The sequence below is a fragment of the Alosa pseudoharengus genome, unplaced genomic scaffold, assembly GCF_046254945.1.
Source record: "Alosa pseudoharengus isolate Yale_2024_CS ecotype anadromous, Long Island Sound unplaced genomic scaffold, YU_APseudo_1.1 YU_APseudo_1.1_scf_10, whole genome shotgun sequence".
NCBI classification, from domain to species: domain Eukaryota; kingdom Metazoa; phylum Chordata; class Actinopteri; order Clupeiformes; family Clupeidae; genus Alosa; species Alosa pseudoharengus.
The window spans coordinates 9,705,691-9,729,100 of record NW_027468565.1 but is presented as its reverse complement, the minus strand read 5'-3'; the positions used below and the strand labels follow the sequence as shown (position 1 = coordinate 9,729,100).

The following is a 23,410-nucleotide window of genomic DNA, read 5'->3' as shown; positions in this document are numbered from 1 at the left end:
TTAACAGGATGAGATATAATGTACTGCTTTAGAGCCAGAGTGTGCTTGCTGCATGAGGAAATAAGAGATCAGGCCCCTCTTCTGTCTTTGATTCTAATCAAACTGCCCATGACAGGGCATCTATCCTGACCGAACCAGACTGGGCTGGACTAGACCTCTCCACCTCCCACCATCCGACTGTACTAAGCTGTACCAGGAGCACATGACCCGCGTGTGATTTTAGTCCGGACAGGGGGTGGGGGGGGTATCAGGATCCCAGCTTCAGTTTTGATCTGTTTTAATTGCCCCAAGGGCTTAGCCTTGCCAGTTAGCATTTGATGGCCTTGCTCCTTTTTCGCCAACCCCGCCACCATAACCACAGCCCGGCTTTCCACCAGCATCCATTTCCTACCTGTAGTGTGTGTGGAGTAGTGGAGAGGAAAAGAGAGGGAAGAGGAGGGGAGAGAAGACAGCAAAGTAGAGGAGAGGAGAGAGGAGGAGGGCAGGGGAGAGAAGTGGAGAGGCTAGACTTGCAGAGGAGGATGTTGTGACTGAACAGAAAATTTGATTGAAGCGATTGATTGGCTTTGGTTGCCTGTCCACACCTCTGCTAATCAACAGCTGCTCACAGAAAATGTGCACACTGCACACACAACCCTGGATTTTCCTGCTCATTTGCAGTTTACTTTTTAAATTTACTTTGGTTTCTGGATTTACAGTCTTCTGTCTTTTGCTTTGGTCGCCTTCACGTAACAGTTTGTTGTTCCGTAGAAAATTCAGGACTAATAAAGAGTGAATCATAAATGTCTCTGTTGTTAGAACAGTAGAAGATTATAAGCAACCAAGTCCATTGCATATTTGTTTACTGTATGTTGCATATGTAATATAAATAATATATTTTTTAAAAAATAACAAATAACAAAAAATAAAACAACAAAGTTCAAAATTCTTCACTCATGGTCTTCAAGGCTGTGATTAGACAGTTACAGTAGTAGTAGGATCAAATCTGCCACACCGTCTTTTATCTGACACAATAATCTATAGAAACCATAATTAATTGCCTTGTGAGTAACTGTCAGCTTGTTCTTATTTCACCTGTATGGATACAGGAAGTGAATCATTGTTGCAACAAAATGTTCAAGCAGGATTCCAGACAGAGGTCAAAGGTTATCGTGACTGGCCTTCCTGACTGCGTAGTCTTTCTGCAGTCGGGAAGAAGAGGGGGAGTTTTCCTTCTGACTCAGCAGGGCAGTACCTCTTAAGCACAAATTTCATTTACATAAATCAAATGTGCTCTTATCAACATGCACTAGTACATGTGCAGGACTCGGGGATAATGAGCTGTGGGGAGGGGTTGGTACATAAATCAGGTTTAGTGGTGAGATTATGAACAGATCTCAGACACAGGTTCCCAGACCCTATTTAGAGTTAGTGGTCATAGCTAGTGATCTGCTAACAACAGGACATTGTGAAGTCTATACGTAAACAACGACCAATGCGTTTTAATCCGATCATTCAAACCTCTTGCGTAGGTGTTTTGGGATACATTTGACCACATGTATATATGCTATATGCCATATATGCTAATGCACAGATCAGAACACGGTCTAGCCATGATCCAGAGCTACTTTAGAGATGAGTTTAAATGTGTCAGAGGTTATCCTGTCTGGTCTATGAAAGGTATTCTAGGTCATCTGCCCTGGTTAGAAACCTCTGTGGTTATCTTTAACCGTGTCAGCCTGTCGTGTGCCGTGTGTGTGTGTGTGTGTGAGTGTGTGTCTTGGAAGATGTGGTGCTGGGGGAGGGTAGGTCTTCTTCTGCTGAGTGTGGGTTCAGCTGGGGTCCTATGGCAGATGCTTCCTCCAGAGGAAGACAGAAAGGCGCATCCCGTGGGAGGCACAGTATATATATCTCTCTCTCTCACACACACACACACACACACACACACACACACACACACACACATACACACACACACACACACACAACTTGGATGAAACACACACACAAACACACACACACACACACACTCCTGCTTACCCTCTGACGTTAGCATTCATTAGCCACACACTGAAACCCGAGCCCAGGCCCAGATGTTAAATGATTCCTCTGCCAACGCTGGTGGTGCTCATGAGGATGAACTCATGCCGTTTCAGGGGGACGTCACGTCAGTAGGCTTGTTAATCCAGAGGTCAGGGAAAGATTTATGCTGACCATAAAATCACTCCAGCAGTGTGCAACTGGAATCACCCCTACACAGCTGCACTTCCTCTCCGCTACGCTAGAGCGACTGGGGACATGCACAGGCCAACTGTACATCACTACCACTAGCAATGATTCCACTCACAGAGCTAGACACAGACCACACGTCTGACGGCAATTTTTCTTTTAGTAGATGCATTTATCCTAAGATTTTCATCTGTAAGTAAGTATTCATCTGAAAAGTAACAATTGCTACAATGTGCTACATGGGTATCGAACCAATGGTCTTGGAGTTGTTAGTTAGGGACCTTCATAGAACATAATGACTATTGTTATTATTGGGTGCTGATATTGTCTTCCTACATAAGCCCCAAATGTTTGTCAGTATTGAGTTGAGCCATAAGAACACACCTGTTTACTCCCAATTGGATGACCATACGTTGTCTGGAGATAATCTATCAACAGCCTAAGCTATATTGTGGGGCCGTGCGGCAGGAGATGGTTGTTGTATCAGTGTGGCCTGTTGGGGGCAGTGTTGGGTGGTGTGTGTGTGGTGAGGAGTTGCAGGGTGAGGGGAGTGATCTGGCCGGCATGTGACACAGACTGCCTGTCTCTGGGGGAGGGGCTGGGCTCTCGATGCCTCTTAACTTTCTGGATGAGATTCATACACGGCCTAACAGCCCACTCAGACACAACTCTGTGCACGTGCAAGCACAGTGTATGAACACATGCACACGCGCACTTCATGGAATTCATACACACACACACACACTCACACACATAAATCATGCACACATTTACAGACCATATTGATTTAGTTACAGCAGAATGTGCATGTTTAGTTAAAATTGTAGGAGAAAAGGAAGAATATGATTAAAAGGTCCGAACAGACCATGATTATTGGCAGAGTAAAACATCTTCTCTTTGATTCTAAAAAGGCATCACACGCTCCCCTGTTCAGTACACTCAGGGAGTGCCACTCAAATGGTGTAATTGCCACCCTGAGTTTGTCCTCTCGCTGCTGAGAGTGACTCACTCTCCAGTCCCCAGCAGTGGGTTAGAGGAGACCGAAGAGAATGACCATTGTAATAAGGCCGGCTTATTGATATCAAATTCAATTCTTTGACTTCAATTCTTTTCTGTTTGTGTGAGTAGTGAAGGCTGCCTTCTTCCTCTCTCTCTTTGACTTTCTCCTCATCTAATGATTTTGAGAGTCATTGGGATTTGGTATTCCTCTCCCCCAGCTAATAGATTTGGCTCTTGAGGTTGGGCCCATGATTCAAAACCAGTGATCTCTTGGCTCGATATTTTTGGATCCTGCTGCTGCACTGAGACTGGGTGCTCTGTGTTGAAATGTGTCAGAACAGAGAGAAGCTCAAATGTTAGGATTACCCCCCCCCCTCATCTACATTCCAGAATGACAATAAGGTAGGGGGGAGAGAGTTCAAGACTAGCCTTGTCTTTTTTTTATCTTTCTTTGAATCCTTCTGAGATTACACTCCCTGACATGAACAATTGAATTCTGAAAAAATGTAAATGATATTAAACGTAACAGAACAGAACAGAACGCAACACAAATATGTCTTAGGTCAATGTGTCAGTAGGTGGTTGTTTGACTGTTAATGTGTGCCTATTGATATAATATCTGACTGAGGTAACCATGGACGCATGACAATAGTTAGAAAATCGTTTAAAATCCTATAATTAAGTTAGAATTCAACAGTTTGAAACTCAACCCTGGTTTAGATTTGTTTTGGCTTGGACTGTGGTGACCAAGGTAACATTCATGACACAGCACACAGAAAGGTACGCCAAACAAATATAACCACATTTATTTTTTGAAAGTATAAAATATCACACTGTAAAGGCCACTTTGCAGGGTAAATTAACAACCTCATCAAATATTTACACAAAATAATAATAATAATAATAATAATAATAATAATACCTTATCCCTCTCAGATATAATCTTCCAGCACTGTGGCAGACAGAAGTGTTCTAGTCCCACTTGACCACAGTAAGTAGTTGGCAAACGAATGTTTATTTATTTCGTTTTTTAAATAATTTACTGAATAGAGAAACATGGAGACTAAGGAATCCTGGCATAGGCGTCCTTCCGAGGTTCAGGTATTCAGGATGGTTCTCGCTCACTCCTCAAAAAAAAGGGAAAAAAAAAGAAAATAGAAAACAAAACAAATGAACGTTTTTGCAGGCACAGCTTGACATCAAACTGACAGGCACTGGATGCCCTCTTAAGTGGGAGACCCCTCTCTCTCTCTCTCTCTGGAAAAGAGAGAAATCTGCAAGTTCACATTCTTTTCCAATGGCACCCGTCAGGCCTCTGAACAGGCCGGCCATCACTGGACACAGCAGAGCAGTCTAGCACGGCCGGCTGACCAAGACAGGGCAGGCAGTGCCTTAGACCCCAGGCCTGACGGGCAGGTTTGGCTCACCGCATGATTCTGCAGGATAGCGGAGGGGATTGGCGGGGGGGGGGGGGGGGGTCAGTTGGGTTGTGTGTGTGGGGGGTACGGGGTGGGGATGGTCAACTCCCTGTTTCTGTGTGGGTTGAGTGGGTGTCAGTTTAAAAAAAAAAATCTGTTTCCCACTGTTCTCATCATGGTGTCAGTTGAGGTAGGACCGTTGTACCAGAAAGAAAAAAAAAAGAACCCAACTTAACATCTGAACTACTAATGAAGTAACAGTCACATCAGTCTACTTGTTAAGAGTGGATGAAACGAATAAGGAAAATTTTCAATTCACATTCAATCAATCCACATCTTTTTTTGTTTGTTTGTTTTTGAAACCACATCTACACCAATATTACCAACACGCTAAAATATCTGAAGTAGCTCCAACCTCCACTGCTCCCCTCCTTAAAAAAAGAAAAAAATCCCTTTCTCAAGTAATGGCTGCTTTCCTGCTTTCATGAGGATCACTTGCACCAACGGATCCAAACGGCACAAAATCACCCCGCCCGCAAACAAAACTGCTGACAGGAGGAATGGCTGTTGGAGCGCAGAGCTGCGAGCCAAAAGATCAAAAGATCATCTGAAACCCCTCCTCTCCCCTCCCCTCCCAAAGCCCCCCTCTACTCTCCTGCACTCTCTTGCTGTCCTGTCCATCGCACCAACCAGTGCACTCAAAGGAAAGAGGGGAAGCGCAACCACACCAGAAATGAAAATGCAATAGAGGGAGAACTTAATGCAAATACAGTCTTAAGTCAGATGAGGACAGACACCCAGACACACACACACACACACAGTTAACTTTTCACAGACACCCCTGTTTCTGCTGCGCTCTCTCTCTCTCTCTCTCTCTCTTTCTTTCAGTCCATCTCCCTCTCTCGATCATCTCCCGAAGGCTGGACTGGGGTTCGGCGTGAGCACACAGACTCTGGCCTCTGACCAGAGTGGTGGGGACCCATGGTGGGGAACATGTGGGAGAGTGTTTGTGTGTGTGTGAGTGTGTGTCCATGTGGGGGCAGTGCTGGCCTGGTTCTAGTTTGTATTCGGGTTCTGGCTCTGAGCCCCGAGGCTGTGGACTAGGACCAGCCGCTGCCTGTCACCCCTCCGGTGCCCCTCTGTGTGATGATGCTCTCCGTGGCCTTGAGAAGTCTCTCCAGACAGGGAGCGTTGATCTTCCCCAGTGGGGGTCTGCCTGGGGCCGCCTGCCGTAGCGACAGTGAGTCCGTTTTGCCGCGCGTGGTGTTGTTGTTGTTGTTGTTGTTGTTGTTGTTGTTGTTGTTGTTGCCGCCGGCGACAGTGCCCGTGGCGGCGTCCGTGCTGGAGGACACTGCGTTGTCCTGCGTGAGGTCCTGGTCCCGTTGGGAAGGTGGAACCGCCGCTGCCGCCGACGTCGTCCGCAGGGACGTCCCCTGGGCATGCTCGGCGGTCAGCGAACAGATGGGCGACGTGTGCAGCCACTTCAGGTTGGTGGCCGAGTAGGGCCCGGGGGGCGTCAGGTCCCACACGCACAGCGCCCCCTTCGCCCCCGCCGCCGGGTGGATGACGCAGGCCGACGCCGGTGTCACCATGACGACGGGCCGAGCCAGTGCAGCCGGGGAGAACTGCAGAGGAGGAAAATTACAGGCTGTTAGTAGACGCCGCGTGTCTCAGGCGTAGCGGCAGAGGAGGACAGCTGGGAGAGGGAGACCAGCAGTGGTCTTATAAACTGGGCCTGGTCACACAGCTTAAAGTGCAGCATTACTACTAGAGGCCTATCTGGAGGTAATATAAGGCGTGACATTACTGGTACAGTTAGGAGCCTATTGTCTGCTTATCTTAAGGCACTGGAAAAGGTGAACCAAAAAAGACTAAATGTCCTCCTCAAAGTTCACAAGAAGTTCACTCAGGGAGGGAGCACACAAAAGGACACTCAACCTCAACTATTTCTGGAGGAGAATCCTGACGGCTAAAATAGGAGCGGCCACAGCCCAGCCCACACCAGCCCAACTCCTCTGCTCCTCACCCATTCAAAAACAAACTGTGGAAGGTGTTTTTCCCCTTCTATGTGGCCTGACCTTTATGTGTTCCTCGGGGATGATGATTGTCCCAAATGACCTTGTCTTCTCCGTCATTGTTCCTTAGCGAACATGAGAAAGCGTGTAATAGCTCACAACTACAGAAATAGAACCTAATCCCCTCTGCACCGATGACTTGCTCATTCGTTTGCTCGCCAGTGATTAAAGAATAATGGGTATTTTTGGCGCCTCTGTGTTTATGCAAGGTGACCACAGAATGTACACACACACACACACACACACACACACAGGTGACTGACTGGTGGATTGGAGTGAGGTGTGTGTCCTTAACAGGCATTACCTTTGTGGTGACATCACACACACTCACACACACTCACACACACACACTCACACACACACACACACACACACACACACACACACACACACACACACACACACACACACACACACACACACACTCACGTCCTTTACCTTTTGTTTTTTGGAGAGGGGCTCCATCTCGCCCACTGATGTGTGTTTGTCGGCGTGCTGGACAGGTTTGATGTGGGGGAACCAACTCTTTAGCATCTCCTCCACCTTCAGGATGATGTTGATGTAGCGCTCACTGCAAGACAGAAGAAAAAAGAGAATTGCAGTTTTATTTTTCTGTGTTTCACATCCAAAGAAAATAATGACTAAGTGTAAATGGAAAAGTGTCTCCTTCATAGCTATCCATCTTTCTTCAGTTAAGCATGTTTTTGCAAAAGACTACATGGAAAGGAGAGACTCTCAGTCACTCACAGAGTCTAGAATTTAAGTGAAAATAGACACTTTCAGTCAATCACGCCCACACACGCCAACACACCCACATACACCTGGCAAGATGTGAAATGCTTCCTGTGTCATTTTCACACAAGTGTGTTCACATGTGGCATACACCAGTACCACTAGTTACCCACGCTGCTAAAAATACGTCTAAGTACGCCCTAAGACTGCAAACAGACCTCCACGTAACACACATGCAGAGAGTAGCACGCTTAACCACATGCACACACACACACGATTGGGTACATACACACACAAATATACACACACACACACCAAAGCGTACAACACACACAACCAGTCATATATATACACACACACACACACACACACACACACACACAGGTTAAGGCTGGGGGTCTCGACTGTGCCCATTAGTTCTCAGTGGCCCCTGGCAGATGGCTGATGGGGATTAGCCTGCTGAGTCACATGATGAGGGTCTACCTGCTGAGTCACATGATGAGGGTCTACCTGCTGAATCACATGATAAGGGGCTACCTGCTGAGCTGCCATTCCTGGCAAGTTTATGAGCGAGATTATCCTGAATTTATGAATTTATGAGCTAGATTATCCTGAAGGGACGTTGCGAGGCACAAGAGTCATTTTTCCACCCCCGCAATCAGCCCCCCACCCCCCAAATAAAACCCTTAGTGCCCCCCGCCCCCCCCCCCCGCCTCCACCCTATGCCCCTGGAGGTTCTGGAGGCAGGCTGGCACGCCTCCTCTTTGTCTCGCCTTGGCGAGGAGCATCTGGTGTGTGGGGCTTTTGGGGTTGGCTACGTGCCAACTTCGGATGACCTAAATTAGGCTGCCGCCCAAACCAGTGTGCCCCTACCTCTTTGATCGCTCCTTTTCAATGAAAAACCTGCAGTGAGCTTTTTCACCCCCAGCACACAAGGAAAAAGCAGTAGAAACTGTGTGATATTTATTCTGCTGGGCTGAAAATAAATGCTACTCAGACCATCCAGCTACTCAATTAACTGTTTATGTCTTTAACAAGGTCTGAGACCTATGTACACAAAAGCCAAACAGAAATTATCTTAGAACCAGAGTACCAGTGCCTCAATATTTTTCAAACACCCATTACATAGAGCAAAACTACTATACATACATATACATGACTACTCACCACATAGTCAACATGCTCATACAGTTTCACAGTTTTAACACACTGATATAGAGCCAATACCTCACAGGCACCAGCCTTCACTTAATGAAGGCAGGGTACTTGCAACACATACACTAGCAGAGCACGCACACGCGCACCTCTTGCATCATGATACTCCATTATGCTGGGTGTGTGCAGAGGCTACCATCAGAGGAATAGTGTGCCGTTTCCCTAAAGGTAACCTGAGTACATTCTTAATGAGCTGAGCTGGTGCATTCAGCTCTAGTGCCCAGAGACTCAGGCTGGCACAAGAGCCAAGCATACTGGAAGGTCCTGTACCAGCACAGAACGCTGGTGCAGGGGTGTGTGTGTGTGTGTGTGCATGCAGGCCTGTGTGTGTGTGTATGTGATATTGTGTGTGTGTATTCTAGAGTAGTCTGGGGACCTGCACCACAGGGGCCTTAACTGAGGTGGATACACATCGGAGATTATCCTTTCTACTTCAACTCTGCTGAGAAAACTACCTGTGAGAACTGAGACTAGACTAGACCACACACACAAACACCGCACGCACGCACACACACACACACACACACACACACACACTCTTCTACTCCCTGCTCCTGATCGTCATGCTTTCTTGCCTCCTCCTCCACTCCCTTATAATGCATGGGTTAGCTCTTACACAGATGTTAGAGTGTGTGTGTGTGTGATTGGCTTCCATTCCCGTGGGAGAGAAGAGTAAACGTGCAGTAAATGATTTGCGGCATAAGCGGTGTAAATGACTGTGGATATGTGTGTGTGTGTGTGTGTGTGTGTGTGTGTGTGCGCGTGTGTGCGCGTGTGTTGCGGAGGACACCTACCCCATGTGTGGGTTCTGCAGGACACCCATTATCCTCTGGATGCGGTCCATGGCCACACTCTCCTGGAAACTGCTGAGGCCTGTGAAAAAAAGAGAGAGGTTTGTTTTTTTCCCTTCCTTCTTTTCCTTTCCCAAGTCCATTCATCCATCAGTCCATCTGTGTGTGTGTGTGTGTGTGTGTGTGTGTGTGTGTGTGTGTGTGTGTGTGATGTCTGTGGAGCAGATGGGTTCCTGTGAAGAGAGTGGGAGAGCAGACTCACTGTCTCTGAAGCCAGGAAGTCTGAGGTCGCACAGGGCTCGCGCTCGCACTCTCTCTCTCTCTCTCTCTCTCTCTCTTTCTCTCTCCCTCCCTCATTCCCCCCTCTTGGTCTCTCTCCTCTCTCCTTTTCCCTATGTCCACTTTCCTCTGTTACTCTCGTGCTTTCTTTTCTTCACCCTCTCATTCTTTCTCTTTCTCTCTCTACCACTCCATCTCTCCCTTTTTCCATCCAACTCTCTCTCTCTCTCTCTCTCTCTCTCTCTCTCTCTTTCCTTCTGACACTACAGTACTGGCCAGCTCAGATCACAGGCTGTCAGAGTACCCAGCCACCCACCCAGCCACCCGCTCGCCTGCCCGGCTAATGCTCATCGACGTGGAGCTGGAGAAAATCTGGGTCCCCATGAGAGCATCTCCCTTCCCCTCCACCAGCACCAGCAGCAGAGCCCCAGCACAGACCTCCCCAGGAACAGCTGCCTTCGGCAGGCTTCCAGCTCAGATCTGGCCCTCAACGGGCTCAAGTCTCAGCTATCGTGTGGGAGCTGTGGTGTGTGAGTATCTGTGTGAATGTAAGTTTGTGTGTGTGTGTGTGTGTGTATGAGAGAGAGAGTGAGAATGTGTGCATGTGTGTGTATGTGTATGTGTGTGTGTGTGTGTCAGAGAGAGTGAGAATGTGTGCATATATGTGTGCACACGCATGCAAGTGTGTGTGTGCCTGTGTGTATGAATATGCATGTTAGGCATATTCACAGGCTTTACAACACACATTTGCTGCCAGCCAGTGCGATTCCGCCTCAGCTGCCCCAGTTTTGCGGGCCTCAGACACACAGATCTACTGCATGGCCGCCCGCCGGGTGCCCGGCGCCATCCTACATGGTGTCGCTTTCCTCTCGGTGACCATGGGCACAGCGGGGAGGAGTGGCCACTCAAGTCTCCCGAGGCGTCCGCCACGGAGCGTGCTCACATTCAGCAGAAAGCTCTGGGGATTTACCTTAACACTGAGCCTGGAAGTGCCCTGAAGCCTGTGCCCTGCTATTAACAACTATACACTCTCCAACAGCGGACTAGGGAACAAATGAGTGTGTGTGTGCAAATGAAGTGTGAATGAGCGAATGAGTGTATGAATATATTCAAGTAGGAGTTAAGCGTGGGAGTTGGTATGAATAAACAAGTGTGAGGGAATGAGTGTATGAATATATTCAAGTAGGAGTTAAGCGTGGGAGTTGGTTAGAATGAACAAGTCTGTGAGCGAATGAGTGTGAGTGGGTGAGTGAGTGAGTGAACATGTGAGTGTGCAAGTGAGGGTGTAAGTGGCTGTGAATGAACATGTGAGTGAGTGAAAGTATGAAAGTATGAATGTTCCAGTGAGGATGCGAGGGTGCGCAAGAAAATGAGTGACTGAACAAACAAGACACTTGGCACACAATGGAAAGGCTTGTGGTTATCTGATAGCCTGGCATCAAACAATGTATGTCTTAGACATCCGCTTCTCAAATCTCACCCCCATACCTTCTCACAATGAGCTCACACATGCCTCTGGTTGAGGAGGTGTGTATCTTTATTTTATTTTTTAGACACTACTCTTCAAAACCAGACAGGGCACTGGTGTGGCCCTCTTTCATGAGAAAGAATACGTGCAATACTATCATGGTAGAACATGGAGAAAACAACAGAGTAACTTACGTTCTCTATATCGTCCCAGTCGGAGGCCATTCAAGATTGAGGACAGAGGGGGGATATAGCTTTGCAGCTCCATGCACTGTTAAAGGGGAAAAAAGACAAAACAAAGGAAACCATTCAGTCTCCTGGCCCATTGTCTCAGTATTCAGCAGCAACCCAATAGAAAAGAACAACCGCTCTGTCTTTGAGCAGAACTACGAGTCCCTTCCGCTACCGTTAAAGAAACGTTAAGACCTTACACCCCCTCACACACAACACGTTACACACACACGCACTCTTATCAGCTTGACTCATCTGTGGAAAATGTCCATGTTATTTAACCATAATTTGAAATTGAATCTTCATGAAAATCAGCCAAGTCGGTGCTTTACTATGGAATAGTGTAGATGAGGGCTTGTTTAACAGCCAGCATAGAAGACTTTTTCATTTCTAGGTATTGGCCTACTTCCTCCTAATGGAGACTATTTTGATCGTTTACGATGAATTTTAACACAGTCCACTAACCAAGGTGTATTTTACACACACACACACACACAGTGTAGAATGGGAGTTCCATGTCTGGAAGTCTCGCGTTCTGACTCACTCTCACTTCTGCTTTAGACTAAAGGGGAAGCCAGGGAGGTGGAGCCTTCCTGGAAGCGGCTATGCATCGCCTGTTTCACAGTTCTATACCACACACACACACACACACACACACACACACACACACACACACACACACAATGGAAACTGACATGATGACAACTCAAACAGTACAAACAGCACACACAGGCACTCATCACACACACACACACACACACAAACAAAGATCAAAACATAGAAGCACACAAGCACACAGTGAAGGCAGGCTGACTCACCTTGCTGGCGAACAGTCGGTCTTTCTCGCTCTGGTGGGGTGTGAGGGGCTGTTCCTCTCTCTGCTCGGGGCCCCCAGAACTGCGGGCCCTCTTGCGTGCCAGTCTCTTTTTGGGGCTCTCCGCATCCCAGGGCTGCCTGGGCTTGTCCCCGCCGCTCGCCCCTGCACCCGGCCACTCCCGTCGGGAGTCGGCCACTCCGTCACACGAGCCCATACAGCTGGAGGGGGAGCTACAGGTGGAGCGGTCACTCATCCCCACCGCACTCCTCCTCTCCTCCTCCTCATCCTCCTCCTCCTCCTCCTCCTCCTCCTCCTCTTCTTCCCTCACCATGCTACTGTCCTCACAGAAGTCGTGGCGGGCGCAGGATGACGCCCGACTGTCCTCGGACGAGGGGGGCGAAAGGCACCTCTTGACCCCGGGGGCGGCCGAGGAGGAGGAGGTGGCCCGCCTCACGCAGTCCGAGCGCTGGTATTGGTGCAGGCCCTGCTCGCTCTCGGCGTCCTCCTCATCACTGGCCAGCCAATCAATGGAATAGTCCGAATCGGAGGAAGACATCCTCTGCTGCTCTGCAGACTCTAACAAATCCTGATCATCACTGACCTAGAAGAGAGGAATACACACACACACACACACACACACACACAGACACACTTGTCACTCAGGTGATCTGCTTTTCACCTGTCTAAACCTGTGCATCACAAAAATGTTGTGTAACAGTTATCTTTAAATGTATATAACCATTAAGTTTGGGAACTCCCAAATTACCATTATGATTATCATAACTTAATTAGTTATGATCACAGCGATGCTTTTGGGGATGCAAACCTGAGAACCATAAGAACTCCTTTGTCAAAACCCATAAAAAGACCAACAGTGGACACAGAGATGCCAGCTTCAGAAAGCAGGACTATTTGCATGACTTGCCCTGTCATACTCCTGGTTGGACAATGGCCTACTCCTGCACTTAAGCCAGCTGAAAGCTAAACGGTTGTGTGTGTGTGTGTGAGTGCATTGTGTGTCTGAGCCACAATAAACCCCAACTCACTACACCCCCGCCCTGCCACACTAACACCCACAAACAGACAGGAGAAAACAGGAGAGGAGAGAGGACTAGAGATGAGGGGAGAAGAGCAGAGAGGAGGGTGGAGAAGAGAAGAGGAGAAGAGAGAGGAGAGGAGAAGAGACGAGAGGAGAAGAGAGAGGAGAGGAGGGTAAGGAGACGAGGGAGGAAAGGAGGAGACGAGAAGACTTGAGTGACCAGTTGCAACACCTGAGCCTCGGCAGAGACAGAGGGCAAACAGCCACCATTCACACACACATACACACACATACACACACACACATACACACACACGCTCACACACACATACACACACACACGCTCACACACACATACACACACACATACACACACACACACGCTCACACACACATACACACACTCACTCACACACACATACGCACGTACACACACACACGCTCACACACACACTCACTCACACATACACACACACACACACACATACGCACGTACACACACACAGCCTCTCTCACACACACGCTCACACACACACTCACTCACACATACACACACACACACTCACACATACACACATACACACACACACACACACACACAGCCTCTCACACACACATGCACACACACATACACACACACACTCACTCACACATACACATACGCACGTACACACACACAGCCTCTGGGAAGCCTGGCTCTGAATTATTACTGTCTCTCAAACTAAATATTGTCTTTTAGTTGACTAGTGGCCAAAGCTACGATCCAGCCAAAGCACAGGAATACCATGGATGATAATAAATATGACTGGATATTGAAAGACACAAAAAAGTGGTATCAACATTTTCCATTGGTTAAATTCTGTTATTGTTTCCCTGAATATCTATTCTGTGTTTGATAAACAGCCCTATGCACCGAGAGCAGATGTGAACCCTTTATTTGTCCAAATGGCTATCTAGGCAGCCAAGTGGGCAGGGCAGAGGTTTATTGAAAGGGAACTGTGTGACCAACCAGGTGGCCGAGGGCACGGCTCCCAAAGCCTGCTTATTAATTCAACACGGCCAGAACGGCGCAACCATGACGACCACCCTGGGACACAAACAATAGTGCCAGAGAGGAGGCATTGCTACAATGGCTCTCAGGACTGCAGTGATGGCCTGTGATTGGAAATGGCCAAATCCACATCTGTGACTTGTGGCCGGACTCGGGAGAGGAGAGACGGTGGATGTGAGGAAGATATGCGCATGGTGTGGACGGCCATTTGAAGTCTGGCCTGTGAGAGCGTTGCCACCTATGACCCATGCTGGACCACACACACACCCATACTCACACAAACGCTAACACACACTCTGAGGCACAATTTCCTTCTTTACTGCTCACATTAACACATCATTTGTCTCTCTCACACACACAAATACTCACAATACACACAGTCTCTCGGACACACACACACGTGACTCGCGGGTAGTAGTCTGGGGACCCACCATCAGCAACAGACAAGGCTGGCTCAATGGTATCAGTTCCATCAGCCCGATCTCGCTCACTCTCAGCAAATATTCGTCCATTAACCGGCTTGCCAGCCAGCATATTCTCACATGCACCAGAGTGACCATGTCTCTTTGTCTAATAAAAAAAACTGGAGAGAATAGTTCTCACACTGTCTGGAGCTAATGTAAGTGGTGCCTTGTTCTTTGTCTCTGAAGACAGAGTTACTCTGTTATGAGAGGGGGTTGGTGTGGTCTTTTTCTCAAGAATACACACAAGGCAGTCCACCATGTATGGACAAAAAAATCAATACAGATAAGGCTTTATATTAATAATGAATGGACTGCATGTGGTTGCAAATTGCAATTATATTGATGGTACAATAAAGTCCAATGGTTACATTATCACGACTTTCTTTCGCTGAGGCATATTACATGTATGCTGCGCTTATTCGTGGGCAGCAGAAAAGGAGCAATGAGCAAGCAATGGGGACGGATCTCACCTGAGTTAGATCACACACTGACTAACCGAAAATAAACCCACGCAACAACACAGAGTAAACAAATTGCGACGTGAGCAAATGTTTTAGGGCGTCAATTATAGACTACTATACGCTTTCATAACCAATCACGTTTCATGGCTACATGTCAAAACGGGATGCCAAGAGAGTTTCATTCTTCTTGGCAAGTCTTATTTCCAGTGCTCACTTTAGAGGCTTTTGTCATCATGTCATCATCACTTATAATATTATAAGTATAATACACTGAGCTCGACCGGTCAACCAGTGTTTTTTTTCTGTTCTCATTGGTTGTTACTTGAACATTTAGCTTTCTCGAATAACCCCACAAGGACCATTCAAAGAAGTGCTGCGTTTTATCATATACGGCCACCCATGCCACTACAGTTATCCAAATTAACGCACTGCCAAAAGTTAACAGATTGGAGATATTGCCAAACTTGTCAACTGCAATAGCCCTCCTGCCCTGTGTCCTGGCGTAACAGACACAAAGAAAAAGCTCACCACGATGTAGAGAAATTCTGCTGTCAGTGACTAACGGGAGAGAGGGTAGCTTTGCTGTTGATAGGTGATACCAGACAATGTCAATGATACATATTGAGCCTAATTAAAAATCATTTTAAAGATACGATTCCGTCAACGCACTAAGGAACAGTCTTTACTGTCTCTAGAGAGAACAACTCTCAACAGCTTCTCAATCAAGTATATTCCGATCTATCAACTCTACTAAAGTCTTGCAGTTTTAAAGACTAGACAAGAGCTAGACAAGTGGCCCATTACCGACCATTACAACGTTAAAACATTAAACAAATGACACCGCTTCCAGAAACCGAATCGTCCAACAGGCTTGTACCAAACAAGTAGGCCTACACCCAGTATAATTATTAAATAGACTACCTGTGGGGCTGATGGGTGGGGTCCTTCTCAACCTGCCGGCTAATGTGTAAAATTAAAACGAAATCTAAACTAACAAAAAGCTTCAGAGGAGAGCGGATTTCAATAAACTCAATGGCTGTCAATATCATGCTGTGACCTCTTCCAATTTACCATACACCATTAAACCACCTCTGCGTTCCATGACGCAAAATAGCGCACGACTATTTTATAAGAACAGGCTTTAAAGAAGCGCACAATAACCGGGTTTTGCTGCATAGCCTCGGCTACTTTCACAACAAGAACACTAAATAAATGTGGTAAAATCTGGCACTTATGCCTACCGTAACGTTGCCTTGCCATCCCTGCTGCTTCTTGAAGCTTGACAGTTAGATACCAAACTAAAGCCTCAATTGAGGTATCACATTAGATGATCTACAGATCTGTACATTTATTGTCTACATGATCTCACCACTGTGAATACGGCAGCCTAACATAATCCTGTAACAGAGCACACAAAGATAACTGTTTTTTAGATCAATGGTATCTTACCTTACTCGGATGGAGCGGGGCTCTGGCTACTTTCCTTTGTTCAGTGGTAAATCCAGGATACTTGGGGAGTGAGTTGCTGATGTGAGGGACGTGGTTTCAGCGATGAGGACCTGCAATCGAGTGCCCGTGTTACTTCTCCCAAGGCAACGTGTCTGGCAGGGCGGGTACAAAGCGACCGGTTTTCCCGATTTGTGCTTCCACACTCGAACCTGACCAATGGAGCTTGCGTTTGAGACTAGCGTCAGCCGATAGGCGAGACGATGTCTCATATTTAAATGAGATGCAAATAGCACAAACACGTGGACACGCGGATCGGTTTCATTCCACAGCCGGGCAGAAAGTCAACTCGCAACTGTTTTTATTCACGACATAGACGTTTTTTTGAATAGCTCTCAAGATCGGGGAGGATGTTGTTGGCAAGTTCCATGCACTGCACAGGCCAACCGATCATGACGTTTGACAGAGGGTAAAATGGCCTGGTGTATGTTATTTAGACGTGAAATACTCCAGTGTTCAATTTTGGCAGACCAGAAATGAGTGCAGGTCAAAGTTGATTTCACAGACTGCTGATTTATTTAACCAGTAGCTACCACAGTACCTCTGTGCCTATTTTAAGACAGCTGATTGGCACAATATTTTTGTTTCGCAACTGCAAATAGGCCAACATGGCGACATTTACATGGACCACGAGAACGTGCCGCATGTGTCTGCAGAATAATCCAATGTGAGGCCATCAACTCTCGCTATTCCACCGTCTGCCCTGCCCGCCTGTGCGGGCTCGGCTTGTCCCTCCGGCTATCCCCGTTTGCTCTCGGCGCCATGCAATGTGCAGCGCTTATCGTATGCGGACGAGCGAGCGGAATGAATGAAAGGTTCTTGAACGTGACAAGCTGTGTGTAGTTTGTAGGTCTCCGATTACACACGTGACGACTTTACGCTGTTCTAGCGTCATGTGTTTTATGTTTTAGAGGGCAGACTTGTATAATCACGTAATAGCCTACTGAAAAAAGTGCACTTAGGCTGTGAGCAGAGAAGAACTGCCACACAAGAAGTAGGCTATAAAGGGTGTTAATTACATCTTTTAAATAAGAGTCAGAGAATAATCTAGAGGGAAGGAGAAGGAGAGAGAGAGGGAGCTCGCTACACCTAGAGTTGAAAACTATAATTTAGGCAATTATGTGTGCCTCATATCATAATAACAATTTGGCTGCAGTTATGTCATTTCTCCTTAAATTAGGCTACTTTGTGCACTCTTTGAGAGCCTCTTGTAAAGAAGCACAGTATCTTTTTAAACGGTTCATTACACTTATTGTAAGACGTGTGAAGATACATTTGGAAGAAACAATGAGAGCAAGCATGTCCATGCTGTTACCATAAATGAGCCCGCATGTTGAAAAAATGAACAACAAAATCCGAAGTGCATGGCAGCTCTGTTGCCTGCATACTTTCACATGCTGCTACGTCAGGAATTTTGCACCTTTTTTATTGCACTCAACAGGTATTTGGACATATTTCCCCCACTGTGACCTAAAGGTGCCATGTTGAATGGTGTGGCCAGTCACATTTCTGGGCTTGTGTGGCATTTTGAAGAGGGTCAATTGTGCAGCTGTGCTGTGCTGTGCTGTGTGTACACAGGGAGCTAGCCCAGGTCGGTATTTCTTCACTGATTGTTGCTGCCTTTGTGTTTGTGTGAGTGGGGCAGCGGGGGATTGTGTGGTGCTGATGGTGGAGTGTGTAAGTAAATGGTGACGTGCAGGCAGTGAGTCATCTCACCTCTCCGTCTCTTCTCTTCTCTCTCTCCCTCTCTCTCTCCTTCTCTTTCCCTCTAGATTATTCTCTGACTTTTATTCATGCTCTCTCTCTCTCTCTCTTTCAGCTTCCTACAAGGAGCTGGGAGGCCAGACAAGGATTTTCTGCCTAGAGCCAGTGACTCAGAGCCCCCCTGACTGAGAAACGTGAGCACATGTGGTACACTCTGTACCCCCCCCCCCCCCCCCACACACACACACACACTTCTCTCCCTCTGCCTCTCCATCCATCCTTTCATTTGGTCTTTCTCTCCCTGTTTCCGTCTGTTTGTTTTTCCTGTCCTCTCCCCCCCTGTCTCCTCCCTTTCTATGTCCATCTATTTTTCTGGCCTCGCTCATGCTGTCCCTTTCTCTGTCCTTCACTCTTTCTCTTCTCCTCCCTCTGTCCATCTCTCTCTCTCTCTCTCTCTGTCCTTCTTTCGGTGCCTTCCTCCCAGCCTTACCTTCAATTCCCTCAGTTGAAGCTCACAATTAATACAAACAGCATCAAGGACAAAATGTTTCCTCTCTCTCACCTCCCTCCCTCTCTTTCTCTCTTTCTCCTTCCTCTCTCCTCTCAAAATATCCACCATGCTGTTCTGATGGTCAAGGGGGCCGTGGAGGGAAAGGGAGAAGAAGCAGAAAGGGGGGAAAGAAAAGCCCTCAGTATGTGCCAGCAGCGACGCCACCCAGACAGTTTAACAACAGGGTGCAAACCTGTCTGGGCTCTAAACGGCCGCCTGGTCTCCCAGCGCACGCTGAGTGGCTTAATGCCGTCAGTAATGAGCGCCTGCCTGCCTGGCCTGCCAGCCCGTTTATACCGGCCCTCTCGTAACGGCAGGCTGACCACTGTAGAGAGGGGGTGGAGGGGGATGAGGGATATGAAGGATGTCCTGCGGTGAGATGATCACAGGTTGGGTTGGAGTGTGGTGGGGTTTGTTTTATGAGGCACTTTCTGTGTGAGGGTCAGATTTTGGGAGGGTGAGGAGCAAAGATGCCGCTGTTCTTTTCTTTCTTAATGGAGGCTGGCCAGAGAGAGTGATGGAGGGTAACGGAAAGAGAGGATCAGAGAGGGAAAAAAAGATGCACAGCGGAGGAGAGAACACGAGAAACAGCGAGGTGTGAGAGAGATGGATGAGCCGGGGAGCAGAGAGCGAGTCAGAGATCTGGGTTTCCCTCTCACTGCTGTGCCTTCGATCCCTCCCCACTGTGATGAGTGGCCTATAAGCACATCTGACGAGGGGAAAGAGTGGGGAGAGGTGGCCCACACGCTGTGAGAGTGGCCGCCGTGGAGTCCAGCCCTGACCAGCAGGAAGAGTGGGAAGAGGTGGCACACACGCTGGGAGAGTGGACTAGTAGTGGGCTGTAGCCACTGGCCTGGAGGAGATTATGAGACTTTACACCTTGTTGTCTCTCTTCAGTTCTGTCTCTCAAATTCTCTCTCTGAATTTCTCAATTCTCTCTCTAGTTTAAGCTCATGCTCCTCTCTCTCTCTCAATTTCTCTCTTTTACCAGTTTTTCTCTCCACACACACACACACACACACACACGTATACACAAATATGTGAAATGTTAAAAAATGTTACATTTTCTCACTGACCCTTTGCCCATTATCCTTTTATGCCCCCAAAATCTCTGGCCACAGACAACCACCCTTTGTGAGGATATTGTGCTTCCTGCCACTTCCTGACGACACTCATTTCCCATTTTTGTGTCCAGGGACGTCCCGCTGACCAGGGACATGTCACATGAAAGGGCCCACAGCCTCCGCTGTTTACTGGGCACATTGCTGTATTCCGCAGCCTGCCAGCTGACAGGACAATGGCAACATAAAGCAGGTCTGATAGTCATCTCTGGCTGGTACGGCGTTCTTTAAAACATTCCCGCTTTTCTTCCCCTTGGAAGAGTTTCATTGAAACACAAGAATAAAAACTGTCGTTCTGTGGTGGACTTGAATGCGTACAGACTCATTAAGGACTCATGATGATCATGGGAAAGTACTTCTCTAGGGTTTTTTTTATAGACACATATTTTAGGGACCTGATTCCAGTGTGTCAGAATATAATTACAATAACGATTATATTGTAGTTATATCTAATCTTTTTTAGCATCCAGCTCTAAAGACCACACAAAAAAACAAACAAAAAAGCCCTACAAAACACTAACGTCACTCTATTACAATCGGATTGTGGGCAGGTGGCCTGAGTGAAATCAGTTAGGGTTTACGCCAGCCTCACATTCGTCCCGTACACACATATCGTATGTAACGTTGGCGGGGTGCTGTGTCAAACCTGTTCTTCATCCTGGGCTTACCATGTCTAATCTGCTTAAAGCATCAAGGCTTAGGTGTGAGGAAGCTGGAGGTGTGTGGAAATGTTTTCAGTCAACAAATCATTTGAACAACTTTTTTATCTTGTGTAGCTTGTAATGTCTTGAGGATTCCTTACACCAACACCCTTACTGAACATGTGGTGTTAATATGATCTGATAATAAAAACAGAAGGTAGATGACGTACCTCTTTACTTCCTCCCTACTGTTTTCTCCCTGTTTCTCTTTTTCACACACATAAACACACGCACGCACGCACACATACACATGCACGCATGCTTTCACCCCCGGCTCCTCTTTGCGTTCTTGTGTCAGGCCTGCGATGAGTCAGAGGCAGAAATGGGTACAGGGATTTACGAGAGCTGTCAGGAGATGGGGAGTGATTCAGAGCCCCTAGGGGGACCGAGAGACCCAGCCAGCCAGCCACAGAGTGAGCGGCCAACTGAACAACCAACCGAGAGTGTGTGTGTGAGAGAGAGAAAGGGAGTGAGTGAGTGGAGTATCGCTGACTTCCACTCTCACTCTCATTCATAAAATATCTTCCCCAAAAAAGAAGGTGTGTGTGTATGTGTGTGTGTGTGTTTATTAAGCTATCCGCTTCAGGGGTGTCTGTAAAAAGGAGACCACAGCAGCAGCCCCACATCACTCACCAAACCGACACTCTCCACAACTTCAGTGTGTGTGTGTATGTGCGTGTGTGTGTGTGTGTGTTCTGCTGAGGAGGAGCATGTGGTATAGGGAGTAAAGAACCCCCAGATAGCCTCAGAAGTGAGTGTGTGTATGTGATAGGGGTGTAACGGTACACAGAAGTCACGGTTCGGTTCATACCTCGGTTCGGACATCACGGTTCGGTACGAGTTCGGTACAATGGAGGGAAAAGCAAAACAAAAATGCAGAAAGCATTTTTTTTTTTTACATGTCTCAGGCTGTACCACCTAGTGTCATTCAGTCTCTTCCCTGAGCTATCTGAACAGCCTGAAGTGTGTAAGATGTAGTCTAAACAGTACAATAAGTACCCAGACTCCATCTGTAACTTGTAAACAAAATAAGACAATCAGCTATAAAACTGAAAATAGGCCTACAGCATCTCTTATTTCTGAAAGTGCAAATTACATAGAAAAATGATTTTTAAAAATCCACTTAAGCAAGACCTTCAACATCTGTGTTTAGTTGTATATGGAAGGGTCTACAATTTGCCTCAATATTTTTTTGTATTGTGTGTAAAGTAATAATCTAGCCTACTAACTCTGAAAATATCACAATATTTTGCCTTTTTTAAAAAAACGAAATTGCTCCTTTTATTTCATAAACAGACTACAACTAGAAGTCACGTGACTTTGCCCTTTGACGTTAACTCACCGTAGCATGGTTTGTTTATTAGCCTGGTTAGCGTTGTCACTTTATTTTGCTGTCTATGCACTTAACACTACCAGCTCCTCATGTGAGAAGTTACAAGTTACCCCAACATAAAGGTAACTAGATGTACCGCAGAGCGGTACAAAATATGACCGCCGCCCAGTCCAGCACATTTTTTCCACAAAAAGAAATCACGCTGAAAGGCCTATATGATTCTAACTGTGTCACTAAATTGCATTATCCACACTCAATTCTCACTGGTATCTGCTAGACAACAAGTACCAAAACATGATTAGTTCATAGATTTCACATGTAAAATTCATTTTATACAACCCCACCTCCATCTTGCCTGTTCATAATTATGAGAAATTCTTGATTGTTTGTGTTATGTTTATGTTATGTGTGTGGGTGTGTGTGTGTGTGTGAGTGTGTGTGTGTGTGTGTGTGTGTGTGTGTGTGTGTGTGCGTGCCTGCGTATGTGCCTGTGCATGGAAGCGTACATATGTCTACTGTGTGAGTATGTGTCATGATTACTGTGAATGTGTGTGTGTGTGTGTGTATCTGTTTGTGCACATGTGTGCACATGAACTGGGTTAACATGACCCCTGGAGGCAAATATACGGAAAAAATGGTCATCCTAGGCCCTACAGTTCTCAAGATATTCACAGAGAACTGTGTCTGGCCTACCCTCCTTTCGGGGGGTCCAGTCCAGCGGGGGGGCTACAGATCAAAACGAAAAATGACAGTTCCATGCTATCCATGTGGGGGTACATGCCCACCAAGTTTTGTGTACCCCGGTCTTTCAGTGTCCCGGGAATCCTTGTTGGTGTACGTCACTAAATGTACACATAAATTGTTTTATTGTAAGGCCCCCCATGAACGAAAGTACACAAAACTTGGCATGCATTCGGAGGGTGTCATAATGATCCTACACTTTCAATTTCGTGCAGTTTTGACCATGTCAGCCAGAGATATTGTGATGAAAACACCTAATTTTTTGCTTTTTAATTTTTAACTAGGTGGCGCTATACATGAAATAAGTGCTAATGGGATGGGTTGACATGGCCCCTTGAGATCAACATACAAAAAAAAGGTGGACCTCCTAGGCCCTACGGTTCTCGAGATATTCACAGAAAACTGTCTCCGGCCACCTACAGGCCAGTTGGTGTATAATAACATAAATTAATTTATTGTGTGGCCCCCCATGAACGGAATTCCACGAAACTTGGAGTGCATTCAGAG

General features: G+C 46.9%; 1 protein-coding gene across 1 annotated transcript; it reads right to left on the bottom strand.

Annotated features, from left to right (window-relative positions):
• Positions 1-3,988: 3,988 nt before the first annotated feature.
• On the bottom strand, positions 3,989-16,864 carry ciartb (circadian associated repressor of transcription b). The gene is made up of 6 exons (XM_076262940.1): positions 16,697-16,864; positions 12,234-12,833; positions 11,380-11,455; positions 9,442-9,520; positions 7,139-7,271; positions 3,989-6,250 (listed from the first exon to the last, which is right to left on the bottom strand). Exons 2-6 carry the CDS (start codon positions 12,786-12,788, stop codon positions 5,726-5,728), a joined length of 1,368 nt encoding a protein of 455 aa, XP_076119055.1. The 5' UTR covers positions 12,789-12,833; positions 16,697-16,864; the 3' UTR covers positions 3,989-5,725.
• Between the last annotated feature and the right edge of the window lie 6,546 nt (positions 16,865-23,410).